The 15,480-nt window shown below is 46.6% G+C and overlaps 1 protein-coding gene across 1 annotated transcript in view; it reads left to right on the top strand.

Moving 5' to 3' along the window:
- The window catches only part of PPP2R5A (protein phosphatase 2 regulatory subunit B'alpha), a 95,899-nt gene that overhangs the window by 57,347 nt on the left and 23,072 nt on the right, over positions 1 to 15,480 (top strand). The window contains exons 3-4 of the mRNA XM_088458324.1: positions 7,438 to 7,539; positions 12,556 to 12,648. Of these exons, the coding sequence (XP_088314450.1) occupies positions 7,438 to 7,539; positions 12,556 to 12,648 (195 nt within the window). The remainder of the gene's footprint in view (positions 1 to 7,437; positions 7,540 to 12,555; positions 12,649 to 15,480) is intronic.

Here is a 15,480-nt window from a genome sequence, read left to right as displayed (position 1 = left end):
CCTGTTTGTACTACTATAGTGTGTGCTGCAGCGCATTGCCCGTACTGCTGTATAGTGTGTGTGCTGCAGCGCATTGCCCGTAGTACTGTATAGTGTGTGTGCTGCAGCGCATTGTCCGTACTGCTGTATAGTGTGTGTGCTGCAGCGCATTGCCCGTACTGCTGTATAGTGTGTGTGCTGCAGCGCATTGTCTGTACTGCTGTATAGTGTGTGTGCTGCAGCGCATTGCCCGTACTACTATATAGTGTGTGTGCTGCAGCGCATTGCCCGTACTGCTGTATAGTGTGTGCTGCAGGGCATTGCCCGTAGTACTGTATAGTGTGTGTGCTGCAGCGCATTGTCTGTACTGCTGTATAGTGTGTGTGCTGCAGCGCATTGCCCGTACTGCTGTATAGTGTGAGTGCTGCAGCGCATTGCCCGTACTGCTGTATAGTGTGTGCTGCAGCGCATTGCCCGTACTACTGTATAGTGTGTGTGCTGCAGCGCATTGTCTGTACTGCTGTAGAGTGTGTGCTGCAGCGCATTGCCCGTACTGCTGTATAGTGTGTGTGCTGCAGGGCATTGCCCGTACTACTGTATAGTGTGTGCTGCAGCGCATTGCTCGTACTACTGTATAGTGTGTGTGCTGCAGCGCATTGTCTGTACTGCTGTATAGTGTGTGTGTGCTGCAGCGCATTGCCCGTACTACTATATAGTGTGTGTGCTGCAGCGCATTGCCCGTACTGCTGTATAGTGTGTGCTGCAGGGCATTGCCCGTAGTACTGTATAGTGTGTGCTGCAGCGCATTGCCCGTACTGCTGTATAGTGTGTGTGCTGCAGGGCATTGCCCGTACTACTGTATAGTGTGTGCTGCAGCGCATTGCTCGTACTACTGTATAGTGTGTGTGCTGCAGCGCATTGCCCGTACTGCTGTATAGTGTGTGCTGCAGCGCATTGCCCGTACTGCTGTATAGTGAGTGTGCTGCAGCGCATTGCCCGTACTGCTGTATAGTGCGTGTGCTGCAGCATAACTTGATTTGTACAGAATTGTACAGCAGTGAGTATGATAACGGGATAGTACCGGGCACTGGGCTTCTCAGAGCTGGTGAGTGACCTCAGGCGTCCCTGCAGCACATGTAAAATCCTGGAGCGGAAGTGTTCCAGTTATAGTAAATGGTGATAAGCGAGCATGGGTGACATTGTCATCTGTCTTCATCTTACATGTCGCCACTTTCTGCTGCCTCTCCTCATTCCATCCATATCCCACCTTTATTTATGGCAGCTGATAATGCCTCTGCCTTACAGTATTCCACACAGACTTCCACCAGCTACATTTGTTGTATTCCTGCTATCTTATGTAGCAAGTGTTCCCCACACATCTGATTATTGTAAGCTCCTTTGTTCACCTTCTGTCTCATGATGATCTATATTTGCATTATGAAACCCTAGTGTACAGCAGTGTGTAATATGTTGGCGATATATCTAAAGCATATTAATACTATTTTTTTTTTAATATACAATGTTAGAAAAAAATAAGACCTATTTCTGCTTCATCCACTAGGGGACCCTGGAGTCTCAGATGTGGGATAACCGGGAGCTGGCACTTTAATAAATCTGAATAGTAGCTAGCTCCTCCTGATTAGCAGGGTGGCCAGGAGAAAATGACAGGCGGGCATTAAAAAGCAGCAAGGGCGGAGCCTAACACACAGTTCTGTTCCTGCCTCCCAGCTGCCCCAGCGCTCCCAGACGGAGGCTGGTGGCCATTTTAGAAGACACAGGCTGCTGACAAACGCAGAAGAGAGACCTGTCTGCCCAGATTGTGACTGCACAATGGGGTTAGACTTGTGAAGAGCAGGTTAGACTCTGTTTACACAGCGATTACAGCATATTATATTGTGTTACACAGCACTGGTCTCTGCATCAGCGCTGGTTGGGCTGGGTTAATAGCATAATCTCACTCTATGCCCTTATTCTCTTCTTTCTAAACAGTCTCTCTGTGTGTGTTTGTGTGTATCACTACCTTTTCTCTGTGTGTGAACAGTGAATTGGTAACATGACTTCAAAGGGGTCTAAGGCTGCACAAAAAGCTTTCTCCTGTAAGAATTGTGCAGAGAAGTTTACACAGGGACTATCATCCAGTTCCCTGTTGTGTGAGAAGTGTGTTTCAGAAACACAGACTGCAGCATCCCCACAACACCCTATTTGTCTCAAATGTCTGCAGAGCTGGAAGCTTCTCGCAGGGCGAGAGAGTTTGAAAGATCTCAGAGGTCTGCCTTCTCTGAACCAGACTGGACGCGGTCTTTAGCCAGGTCTGTAGAAGGGCTCACAAGGGTTATGTCAGCCCAGGTTCCTCCTGTGGCATCGTCCTCTAGTGTCCCTGCTAGCAGACTAATACCGAATCCCCTTATGTGGGATGATCCGGAGGAGGACGACATGCCTGATCAGAGGAAGGGGAGGAACAGGCGCCAGCGGAAGTGGAGTCTGTATCTCAAGGTGCAAAGGCGCTGATTGCAGCTATACGCCAGGTGTTACATGTTGAGAACATGGACCCTGTGGAAGTTAGGCCGTCTATCTTTAATAAGAATCAAAGACTAGCAGCCTCCTTTCCTGTGTCTGAGGAACTGGATGAGATCCTTACCTCATCGTGGAAACACCCAGATAAGAAGTTTCAGATCTCTCATAAACTTTTATCCTACTGTCTCTTTCATGCAGAGAGCAGGAAATTATGTGAAACACCTCCTTCAGTGGACACTTCAGTGTCACGTCTGTCTAAAAAGACGGTGCTCCCTGTTCCAAGAGAAGTTTCTTTAAAGGAGTCTTCTGACATGAAGTTAGAAACTACCTTAAAGTCTATGTACACTGTAGCGGGGGTGTCCCTTCGACCCGCATTAGTCAGCTGTTGGGTCAACAAGGCGGTGGAAGCATGAGCTACGTAGCTTGCTTGAAGGCCTTAAGACTGGTGTTCCGGCGGAGGATTTGCTTCCTCTAGCACAGGGGTTCCCAAACACGGTCCTCAAGGCACACTAACAGTCCAGGTTTTAAGGATAGCCATTCTTGAGCACAAGTGACTTAATTGGTGCCTCATTTATTTTGATTTAACCATCTGTGCACAATCATGGATATCACTAAAACTAGGTTAGTGTGCCTTGAGGACCGAGGTTTTGAATCACTGTTCTCGCGGAACAGATTGCAGAGTCTGCTTCTTTTCTTGGAGAGGCTTCAAAAGATATTTGTAGTCTTTCCTCTAGATCCTCGGCTTTGGCTGTTTCAGCCCGCAGAGCCCTGTGGCTGAGACAATGGCAGGCAGATGCGGAATCTAAGAGCCGTAGTAGCGCTTCCATTCACATGGGAAGCTCTGTTTGGAATGGAACTGGATAAGTGGATATTTCCAAGCCACAGGTTTTAAATCCACTTAATCTCCCATCTGCTGCTCCTCCTCCTAGGAAACCCTTTGCTGGACCGTCCTTTTGTATCCCAGGGAGATTCAGGGGTCGTGGCAGAGGAGCTTCCGCTATCTCCCGTGGTTCCAGAGGCAGGGTTAGAGCCACTGCATCGTCATCCCAGCAGGATAAGTCTTCAGTTAAGGCTCCGGCATGACGCGCTCTCTTCTCTCCTGGGGACCCCAGGGTGGGAGCTCGCCTTCGCAATTTCAAAATTTGGATCAAGTCTTGCCAGGATGCGTGGGTCCGGGACATCGTTATTCAGGGGTTGAAGTTGGATTTTCAGATCCAACCTCCTCCTCCGTTTTTTCACACCCGGTTTGCTGGCATCAGCGGCCAAACGGGTTGTGATACAGATACAATAGAAAAGCTACTGTCTTCTCGAGTAATAGTGCATGTCCCTATCCATCAGCAGGGTCAAGGCTTTTATTCTGGCCTGTTTGTAGTTCCCAAGCCGGACGGCTCAGTGAGACCCATTCTGAACTTGAAACCTCTCAATCCTTATTTTCGGAGCTTCAAGTTCAGAATGGAGTTCCTGCAGTCTGTCATTACATTGCTCGAGAGGGACGAGTTTCTCATATCCTTGGGCATAAAGGCTGCCTATCTCCACATTCCCATTTGGCCGCCTCATCAGGCATTCATTCGGTTCGCAGTGCGGGCCTCTCAATTTCAATTTTAGGCCTTACCTTTCGGTCTCTCATCAGCACTAAGAGTGTTCACGAAGGTCACGGCAGTAATGAGGGCCCTTCTTCGGATTCAAGACTTTACTATCGTCCCGTACTTGGACGACCGGCTTCTCAAGGCTCCGTCAGTCACTCAGTTACTGCAGGACATCCAGGTAACAGTCTTCTGTTACAACACGCATGGATCCTGAATTACCAAAAATCTCATCTACAGCCTACTCAGCGTCTGCCTTTCCTAGGAATGATTTTGGACACGGTGGAGCAGAAGGTGTTTCTTCCGCAAGAAAAGTTCACCTCCATCAAACACATGGTGCGATTGATACTGTGTCATCGCAGGGTGTCAGTACACCTGTGTATTCACCTTCTGGGGAGGATGGTTATAACCTTCGAGTCCATCCAATACAGGAGGTTCTATACCCGTCCATTCCAACTGGACCTCCTCTCTCAGTGGTCAGGGTCCCACCTTTTTCTTCACCAGCGAGTTCAACTGTCACCCAGGACTCGAACATCTCTCCTTTGGTGGCTGAATTCCTCTCACCTATTGGCAGGCAAGCGGTTTGCAATGTGGGAATGGATTCTCCTCACCACAGACGCCAGTCTGAGAGGATGGGGGGCAGTGACTCGGGGAATACACTTTCAGAGCTGCTGGACTCGACTGGAGGCGGTAGTACCCATAAACATTCTGGAGCTAAGAGCCGTGTTCTATGCTCTTCAGGTAGCACATCCTCTGTTGAAGCGCCGTGCCATCAGAGTGCAGTCCGACAATTCCGAGGATGTTTCATACATCAACAGACAAGGTGGCACCAAGAGTCGGTCCGCCATGAGGGAGGTAAGATGCATTCTTCTCTGGGCAGAGGAAGTTGCTGTAGCGATATGGCAATTTTCATCCCAGGGGTAGAAAATTGGCAGGCCGACTACCTCAGTCCACAAGACATTCATCCGGGAGAATGGATGCTCAATCCACAGGTCTTTCAACAACTGATTCAGCGTTGGGGTCTCCCTCCCGTAGATCTCATGGCGTCGAGGTTGAACCATCAACTGCCACTTTACTGCTTACTGACAAGAGATCCACAGGCGGTGGCAGTGGATGCTCTAACAACTTCTTGGCGGTTTCAGTTTGTTTACCTGTTTCCACCACTCCCACTTCTTCCTTGTCTGCTTCAAAGAATCAAACAAGAAAGGTTAAAGGTTCTGTTGGTGGCTCCAGACTGGCCCTGACGGGCGTGGTATTCCAACCTACGTCTTCTACTGATCGTACTACTTCGTTTGACGGCGTGGCTGTTGAACGGGCTATCTTAAGAAGAAAGGGTATCCCTTCCAGGTTGATTCCTACTATGTTAAGGGCTAGGAAGGACGTTACCTCAAAGCACAATCATCGTACATGGAAGGCGTATGTCTCTTGGTGTGAACGCAAGGGTGCGCCACCGTCAGACTTCAACTTAACCAGGCTGCTGCTTTTTCTACAGGCTGGTTTATCAGCAGGTCTTCGTCTGGGTTCAAATATCGGCTCTGTCGATTTTCTTTCAGAAGAAACTAGCATAATTGCCGGATGTCCAGACATTTCTACAAGGGGTTGTCAGGTTACAACCGCCGTTTGTACCTCCAACGGCCCCATGGGATTTGGATTTGGTCCTCCTATTTTTTTTCTTCTTTTTTTTTTCCGCCAGTCTTCCCTATTTGAACCTTTACAGATTGTGGAATTAAAACTTTTATCATGGAAAGTGGTTCTCCTTTTGGCGCGTGCCTCTGCTAGGCATTTGTCGGAGCTAGGGGCGCTTTCTTGTCGTTCGCCTTAACTCATTTTTCATGAGGATAGGGCTGAGCTACGTACGCAGTTATCTTTTTTTGCCTAAGGTAGTGTCTGCGTTTCCCAACCAACCGGTTTGTGGTTCCGGTGTTTAAAGACGATTCTTCGGCTTCCAGATCCCTAGACGTTGTCTGGGCTCTTCGGATTTATGTTGATAGGACTGCATCCCTCCGGAAGTCTGATACGCTGTTTGTTCGATATGATATGGCGCATCCGGGCTGGCCGGCTTCTAAGGCAACTATTTCTAGATGTATTCGTCTGACAATCAGACAAGCCTATCTGGCTGCATCAAAACAACCACCTACTTCAATCACAGCGCATTCTACGCGCTCGGTGGGTCCTTCGTGGGCGGTTGCCCGCAGTGTTTCCCTGACTCAGCTTTGTCAGGCGGCCACTTGGTCAGGCCGGCATACTTTTGCAAAGTTTTACCGTTTTGACACGTTTGCAGCATCTGCTTCACAGTATGGCCGTGCTGTTTTGCAGGGTTCTCAGCGCTCTCCCGCCCGGGATGTGAGCTCTGGGACGTCCCCACTGTACTGAGACTCCAGTGTCCCCTAGTGTATGAAGAAGAAAACAGGATTTTGGTATTTACCGATAAATCCCTTTCTCCGATTCCACAGGGGACACTGGACGCCCGCCCGGCTCTGTGCCACCTGCATTGGTTATTGTTCTTCCTGGTTTGGACAGTCGTCTTTCTTAAAGGTCTGCTTGATTTTTGTTTGCATATTTGCTTGTTTGTTCATGTATGTTCTAGCTTCTCTTTTCTATTACTCTATATTCCAGCTCTCCTCGGGCACAGTTTCCTAAGACTGACCTGTAGGGGGTTATAGAGGGGGAGGAGCTAGCTACTATTCAGATTTATTAAAGTGCCAGCTCCTGGTTATCCCACATCTTTACCCAACTGTACTGAGACTCCAGTGTCCCCTGTGGAATCGGAGAAAGGGATTTATCGGTAAGTACCAAAATCCTGTTTTATAGGAAGTGTCAGAAATCTCACCCTAATGGGTTCGGTTATTAATACTCAATTTTTTTTTTTTTTTTAAAGTAATGTTGTCCTGTGTGGTAAAATCTACTGATTCCGTACGTAAAGAAACTCGTGCCCGCCGTGCTGTAAATCATTTTCCATTCTTTATTAATCTCAGCACCATTGCTCTGTGTCCCTTCTGTAAACGCTACAGTCATTACACTTCATTATTGTCGATCGTCTATTGTTTCCGCTGGCTAGTCCAGCACAGCTACAACCTAGATTTATAGGGATTGTCCTACAGCCGGCCCGTAATGAGCCCTTCCTCCAGGAAACCAAACTTTTCAAATACGGCCAGGGAAACCAGCAGACGTAACCAGCATATAAACAGTAATACAATGTATAGGTTAAAAAAAAAAAAAAAAAAAAAAAACATTTTTTTTTTTTTTATTATTTCTTTTTTAGATTTCACTAGTCTGTCTTCCCACTAGGATGCAATAATCTGAGTATTTTTTTATTTATTTATCTATGTTATGTAACCAGTGCTCTCTGCTTTTGTTACAGATTAGCTCAAATATTTTTAGAACACTCCCGCCCAGTGACAACCCAGACTTTGACCCCGAAGAGGACGAGCCAACGTTGGAAGCGTCGTGGCCGCACATACAGGTGGGCCTGAGTTGGCTTTTCATGTGCCGTAACGGTGCTGTTTGTTTAGGGTTTGGTCTCGCTAGGCTTCCATTCCCCTGCTTGGAAACAAACATAGGGTTTTGTTCCTGAGCTGACACGTGCAGTCACCTGATTGCGTCAGCCAGAGCCAGCTCTGTTACATGTCAGTAATGCGTGTCCCCGGTTATTGCTGAGCAGCTCAACCTCAGCCTGGCTGTTTTCTGACCTGCATTAACTTGTGGAATTGTATTGATCATCATTTACAGTCATATAATACATTTATTAGTTATCGGCAGATGCAACTAATCTCTGGCACTACAGGTGTTAGCTCAGTGGTTAGTATCGTTGCCTCACAGTACTGGGCTCTTGAGTTCAATTCTGACCACAGCCCTATATATATGGCATTTGTATGTTCTACCCATGTTTCCGTGGGTTTCTTCCGGGTGCTACAGTTTCAGCCCACAATCAAAAAATATACTGATGGGTTATTTGGAATCTGGCAAATGCGACTTTAGTTCAAAAAGAAAATATTTTTCATAATTCGCATGGACTGGTTGGAGGGATCCTTTCAGGAGGAGAGGGGCACGAGAAGGGTTTTCGTAACATGGGAAAGTTTCATAGTTTTTCACACTCCACACAAGACTTTTTATGACAATGTTTTGGTACGGCACTATGGTATGAGACTCTTACTACAGGATACACCAATATCCGATTAGCTGTAAGTTTAGGGTGCTAATGTGATATGCCCCGAAAATGGTCACGCCTGTTTTTTGCTTCCACTCCCCGTTACCTCCCATAAACTCTCCATAACTTTGATCAAACTGAAGGAGCAGTTCAATCGTTTTCGCTGGTAGTGCCGGGTGCCCAACAGAGAAATTCAATTGTTGCTCCGTTATTACGCGAACAGCCGGCGGCATTTATGCTCGCCAACTCGTGAGGAGGACTAGCAGAAATGTGCGATAATTCCTGGACTTAAGACTGCATTAGCCTTTTTATGCGGCTAAACACGATCGAATTGGCCGTGAAGAGTGCATTGATTATAGTGTTCACTCTAGGTCCGGCGCCCTTGTGCCTGTGTGATGGGAATATAGAGTGGAAGCCCCTTGTGCCTGTGTGATGGGGAATATAGTGTGGAAGCCTCTTGTGTACCTGTGATGGGGAATATAGAGTGGAAGCCTCTTGTGCCTGTGTGATGGGAATATAGAGTGGAAGCTCCTTGTGTCCATGTGATGGGGAATATAGAGTGAAAGCTGTGTGTATTCGTGTGATATTGAATATAAAATGTAAGCTCTGTTTACCTGTGATGGGGAATATAGAGTGTAAGCTCTTCGTGTCTCTGTGATGGGGAATATAGATTGTAAGCTCCACTGGGGGTAGGAAATGATGTGACTGATTACATATGCTCTGTATAATATCTAGGTGCTATAAAAATAACTGATAATAAATAAGTGCCAGCATGACATTCAGTATTTGGGTTACACACATTAATATCTCTGATTATAAATTTACTTGGGAAAAATTAACTGATTGCAAAACAATTGGCATGCTACTAGGCAAGGAATGGTATCAGTGTACTGCCCACCATAGGGTTATGTGTCCTGCCCACCATAGGGTTATGTGTGATACAGCAATGGGATCTCTGTGTCCTGCCCACCATAGGGTTAGGTGTACTGCCCACCATAGGGTTAGGTGTACTGCCCACCATAGGGTTAGGTGTACTGCCCACCATAGGGTTAGGTGTACTGCCCTCCATAGGGTTAGGTGTACTGCCCACCATAGGGTTAGGTGTACTGCCCACCATAGGGTTAGGTGTACTGCCCACCATAGGGTTAGGTGTACTGCCCACCATAGGGTTAGGTGTACTGCCCACCATAGGGTTATGTCTGATACAGCAATGGGATCTCTGTGTCCTGCCCAATATAGGGTTATGTGTACTGCCCACCATAGGGTTATGTGTGATACAGCAATGGGATATCTGTGTACTGCCCACCATAGGGTTGTGTGATACAGCAATGGGATCTCTGTGTACTGCCCACCATAGGGTTATGTGTCCTGCCCACCATAGGGTTATGTGTGCTGCCCACCATAGGGTTATGTGTGATACAGCAATGGGATATCTGTGTACTGCCCACCATAGGGTTGTGTGATACAGCAATGGGATCTCTGTGTCCTGCCCACCATAGGGTTATGTGTACTGCCCACCATAGGGTTATGTGTGATACAGCAATGGGATATCTGTGTACTGCCCACCATAGGGTTGTGTGATACAGCAATGGGATCTCTGTGTACTGCCCACCATAGGGTTATGTGTCCTGCCCACCATAGGGTTATGTGTGCTGCCCACCATAGGGTTATGTGTGCTGCCCACCATAGGGTTATGTGTGCTGCCCACCATAGGGTTATGTGTGCTGCCCACCATAGGGTTATGTGTGCTGCCCACCATAGGGTTATGTGTGCTGCCCACCATAGGGTTATGTGTGCTGCCCACCATAGGGTTATGTGATACAGCAATGGGGCCTCCGTGTACTGCCCACCATAAGGTTATGTGTACTGCCCACCATAGGGTTGTGTGTGATATAGAAATATGCTGGTCCTGTAAGTCTGGGGGAGGAGGTGAGGACACAGAGGCCCTCATTCAGAGCCGCTCGTTAGCGGCAGTACGCTCGTTCCGAGCGATGTTTGCACATCAGCGCATGCGTACGGTTTTTAGTACGCATGCGCGAACCAGTCAGTGCGGCCAAAAATCGTTGGTACGCAATATAGCGAGTGCCTGCTATTTTGAGTGACAGAATGAGGCGTATGTGGGTGGTAACAGGGGAAGGTGCTTGAAAATGGGGAGTGGAGATCCGAACGCAGGCGTGCTTAAAGGTCAAAACGGGCGTTTTATGGGTGTGTATATTTAAAACAGCAGCGTCATTGTTCACGTCACTGGGTTATTTTATAGCCAGAACTGCTCGCAAATTTGTGGTAGCAAACACCAACCACAAGAATAGCGAGCAGTTCATACGCTGGTCGATGTACTCGATTAATCTAATAAATAGCGGACATGACGTAGGATGCGAGCGGCCAGGGGGCGTTTTTAACAAATAAACGAGCGTATGTTTTGCTCGCTCGTTTAGACTTAGAGGTGTGAACAGACTACAATGTGCGTACGGATCATTTGAATAGCCACCCCTTGTTTTTAAACGAACGACCGCAAATAGCGAACGGCTCTGAATGAGGGCCCGAGTGCATAAGGAACAGCTGACCGGAGTGTAAGGTGAGGCCTTTATCTCCACACCAAGGAATGGGATCTCGTAGAGCGGAGTACAAAGTGCTCCTTGTCAGTAACAGCCAATGTAGAACATGCTTCCATGGGTCTTGTGACTGGGAAAAGTCACTGTCACATGATAAAATCCATCACACACATACAGTAGACTGTGTGATTTGTCAGGTTTACGTACCCACTAGCCTGAGAGAAATCAATAAGGAGTCCTGCAAACCAACAGATAGGAAACACCAAGCAGCCAATCCCAAGCCAAACGCCCTTTCTTTTACTACAGTTACTAGTTACTACTAGAGGCAAAACCTCTTATTGCAATAATTACTCTCTAACCTGAGCCATATCCAGTATCGTAGTGACATCACTGAGTCTCTGAGAAATCATTCCTAGAGCGCCTTAATCGTACGATTTTAGATGTCGCTTCCTATTTGCATTTGCTAATGGAAGCTGCCAAAAGAAGAACTTATCGCTCATGTTTATTATCAGGACTTTGCGGATACGCTGGCAGCATACAGTATGTGTATGGTAAGGGGATTCTTCCATCAGCCATCATTTGCTTAGGAGAGTTTCCCAAATAACTGGTACCAAGTCCGCTACAGTACTGCCATACTGTCTCACTAACTTCAGGAACCGCTGGGGCAGTCTGTGCAAGTTACATATGTTCTCTATAAACCAGTCAGTACTGCCATACTGTCTCACTAACTTCAGGAACCGCTGGGGCAGTCTCTGCAAGTTACATATGTTCTCTATAAACCAGTCAGTACTGCCATACTGTCTCACTAACTTCAGGAACCGCTGGGGCAATCTCTGCAAGTTACATATGTTCTCTATAAACCAGTTAGTACTGCCATACTGTCTCACTAACTTCAGGAACCGCTGGGACAGTCTGTGCAAGTTACATATGTTCTCTATAAACCAGTCAGTACTGCCATACTGTCTCACTAACTTCAGGAACCGCTGGGGCAATCTCTGCAAGTTACATATGTTCTCTATAAACCAGTCAGTACTGCCATACTGTCTCACTAACTTCAGGAACCGCTGGGGCAGTCTGTGCAAGTTACATATGTTCTCTATAAACCAGTCAGTACTGCCATACTGTCTCACTAACTTCAGGAACCGCTGGGGCAGTCTGTGCAAGTTACATATGTTCTCTATAAACCAGTCAGTACTGCTTAAGAAATGCCTAAATAAAAGCACTGTCGACTGTTTCTTTCGAAGTATAGATACATTATTAAGTATATGGGAATATTTAAATTGTTACATTATGCCTTTCACAAAAGAACATGTCATTTATACTTGCTGGCGTATTAATGCAGAGATCCTGAATGAGTATATCTGCAATATTTAGAGGCTTCTTAAAATGCTGGTTACTTAGTATTCTCTTGAGGGAAGCCAGAACTCGGTGTAATTTCACTGTGCGACAGGTCGGACATTGTACAGAAAAATGATGATTAAACTGACCAAGTTCTCTGAATACTCTTCCTGATCTCGCGCCCTAAACTTAGGGAATAGCAGCATCTGATACAGAGACAAATGACCGGGATATAATCCTACGCTGCTTGTCTGGCAGTGCTTTGGGGTTTGCGAATTTTATCTCCACATCTCACGAAAAGAAAATCTATATATATATATATATATATATATATATATATATATATATATATATATATATATATATATATATATATATATATAATATCTCCGTATATTGTTTAAGCCAAATTAGAATGATTCTGTCTGCATCTCTTTTCCAGCTGGTATATGAGTTTTTCCTGCGATTTTTGGAGAGTCCAGACTTTCAACCTAGTATCGCCAAGAGGTTTGTGGACCAGAAATTTGTACAGCAGGTAATTATTACATTCTCTTGTTATTATGCAACTCGATCGGAACTTTCTTTATAGTTTCATTTTTAACTTGGTAATTACCCATTTATTTCCATCAGTATGGTCTCTGTGCCTGATTCCGTAGTGATCGCTAATGCAACTACGTACGCAGATCGAGCAACTGTTAGCCATTGCGCATGCGTATAAGTGGCACCGCGATTACGTACGCACAGAGGAATCCATTGCAGGGTGAGTGACAGGCTGTGTGCCTTTTGGGGATGGTGACGTGGGAGTGGTCGGACGTGCCTGTCCGTTTGAGCACTGTTGCTTGGGCATGCATAAATTAGCTGCGATGATTGCATTCGCGGCTCCAGAGCCCTCTGCGTGCGAGGAGACCTGCAGTGTCTGCGTACCTGTGCGATGTGCAACGATGGTCCCGATGTTTACACAGAAGAGCGACTTTGGACGGATGTGAGAAAGCAGCAATGGGCGTCTTTATGCCGGCTGAGCTTTGGAAAACATTAGCGTATGTTCGCAGTTGCGTTCCGTGCAATTATTGCAGCTGCGATTGCAATAGCGATCCTTACTGAATCAGGCCCTGTGACCACTCGCACTGAAAGGTGTACAAGTTCTCCATGCCAGTGTCCCATAGTAAATGTGCAGGGAGACTCTACAATGACGTCTCTCTCGGCACAAATAAGATCGGCATTGACCAGATGATGATGCTGAAGATGAGACTTCCTGAAAACCTGCCTGGCAGGTGACTGCAGTCTGCCCGCATTAATGGTTTCGTGCAGTTTGCAACCTAAGGGGTTGATTTACTAAAGTGCTGGTTTTTAGAAGTGGAGATGTTGCCCATAGGAACCATTCAGGTTCTCGCTATCATCTTCTAGAAGGTGCTAGATAAAGTAGGATCTGGTTGCTATGGGCGATATCTCCACTTCTAAAACCCCTCACTTTAGTAACTATACCCCTAAGTGAGAGGCTGTTGGTGCACCACCTTTTCTTATCCATAGCAGATAGATGAGCTGAGCTGAGACACATGCTAGCCAGAAATGTGTACTAATACTTTGATTGTAATAATTACAGAGCAATGTTTGTGTGACCCTGCCAGAGTAGTGAGGACATAGCGAGGGCCTACCGCATACAACTTAGGGTAGTGTCTGAGGACGAGCCGGCCCTGACTTCCCCCACAGTCTGATGCTGGTTTCCACGGTACAAGGCACAGAACAAATTCACATATATTGAGACACCGTCCCAGCCATGGAATGAGTTACCATGTAGTGCTGCACCACAGGCGCTATACTCCTGCGGAATGGGTATGTAATACCGGCTGCTGCAATGCCTCCTGTCAAATCCCGATGGCTGCTATCCCAGCATGGGTCTTGTAAGTATACTTACCCTCCCCTCTTCTCCCCCTAACCCTCCCCTCTAGCCTAACCCTCCCCTCTTCTCCCCCTAACCCTCCCCTCTTCTCCCCCTAACCCTCCCCTCTTCTCCCCCTAACCCTCCCCTCTTCTCCCCCTAACCCTCCCCTCTTCTCCCCCTAACCCTCCCCTCTTCTCCCCCTAACCCTCCCCTCTTCTCCCCCTAACCCTCCCCTCTTCTCCCCCTAACCCTCCCTTCTAGCCTAACCCTCCCCGTTAGTGCCTAACTCTCCCCCCCCTTAGTGCCTAACTTCGCCACCCCCCCAAAAAAAAACAACCTAACGCTAACTCCGCTACGCTGCCTAAACCTAGCCCTCTGCTCCCACGGCTAACACGAAGGGCGCCCCGGACTTACCTAGTTCGTGCTGGCGTCCTTCTGTGTTCCGGCGTCGGGATTAAGATAGACATCGGTATTTCGACGCCTAGCTTAAGTCCCTTGCCGCCATTCCCCCGTCGGGATTTAGACCGACTGCATCGCGCCCCCGCCGGTCACATAACTACATCCCCTCCTGAGCCACTAACCCCAGTAACCCCGACCCTGTACACTAGAATAGATCACTGCAGCTTCCTAATAAACAGCGCAGTAATGCAGAGGTCACATAACGCCATGTACATAATGCCAGTGTCAATCCCTGATGTTACTTACAGTAAATCAATTTTGTTTTTATGATAAAGAAATGCACACTTTTATACATGTAGTTACTGTTCAATGAAAGATTGATATGATGTAATACATACATACAAAATGAATATAAAGCCAACAAATTTATAGGTTAAATACATATTTATCATATAATTAAATCTATAGGAATGGGAATATATTCTATAGGCTCTTAACAAGAACAGGCAATAAACTTTAGGGAAAGTTCAGTTTTAGAGTTCAAACTTTTATCAAGACTTGTCCTCAGGTTGAAGGTCTGGGAGCGGTAATTGTATAATTGTTGTATAGAAGTATAACTTGTGGAATCTGTAAAGGCGAATACCTGTGCCTTGTATTTACATATGGGGCCAATTCATTACGCTGTGAATCATGTTGTATCCTTGTTGACCCCTCATCCCTTACAGTCAGGTGCATAAATATTGGGACATTGACAGAATTTTCATATTTTGGCCTCTATTCACCACCACAATGGCTTTGAAATGAATCAAACAAGATGTGCTTTAACTGCAGACTTTCAGATTTAATATGAGGGTAATTACATCCAAATCAGGTGAACGGTGTAGGAATTACAACGGTTTCTATATGTGCGTCCCACTTTTTAAGGGGCCAAAAGTAATGGGACTATCAACTCAAAAGCTATTTCATGGACAGGTGTGGGCTATTCCCTCGTTATTTCTTTATCAATTAAGCAGGTAAAAGGTCTTGAGTTGATTCTAGGTGTGACATTTACATTTTGAATCAGTTGCTGTCGACTCTCAATATGAGATC

This window comes from Taudactylus pleione, unplaced genomic scaffold (assembly GCF_031769625.1).
Source record: "Taudactylus pleione unplaced genomic scaffold, aTauple2 ptg000825l, whole genome shotgun sequence".
NCBI classification, from domain to species: domain Eukaryota; kingdom Metazoa; phylum Chordata; class Amphibia; order Anura; family Myobatrachidae; genus Taudactylus; species Taudactylus pleione.
The sequence above is the reverse complement of the archived record's forward strand: the minus strand, read 5'-3'. Positions and strand labels throughout refer to the sequence as shown.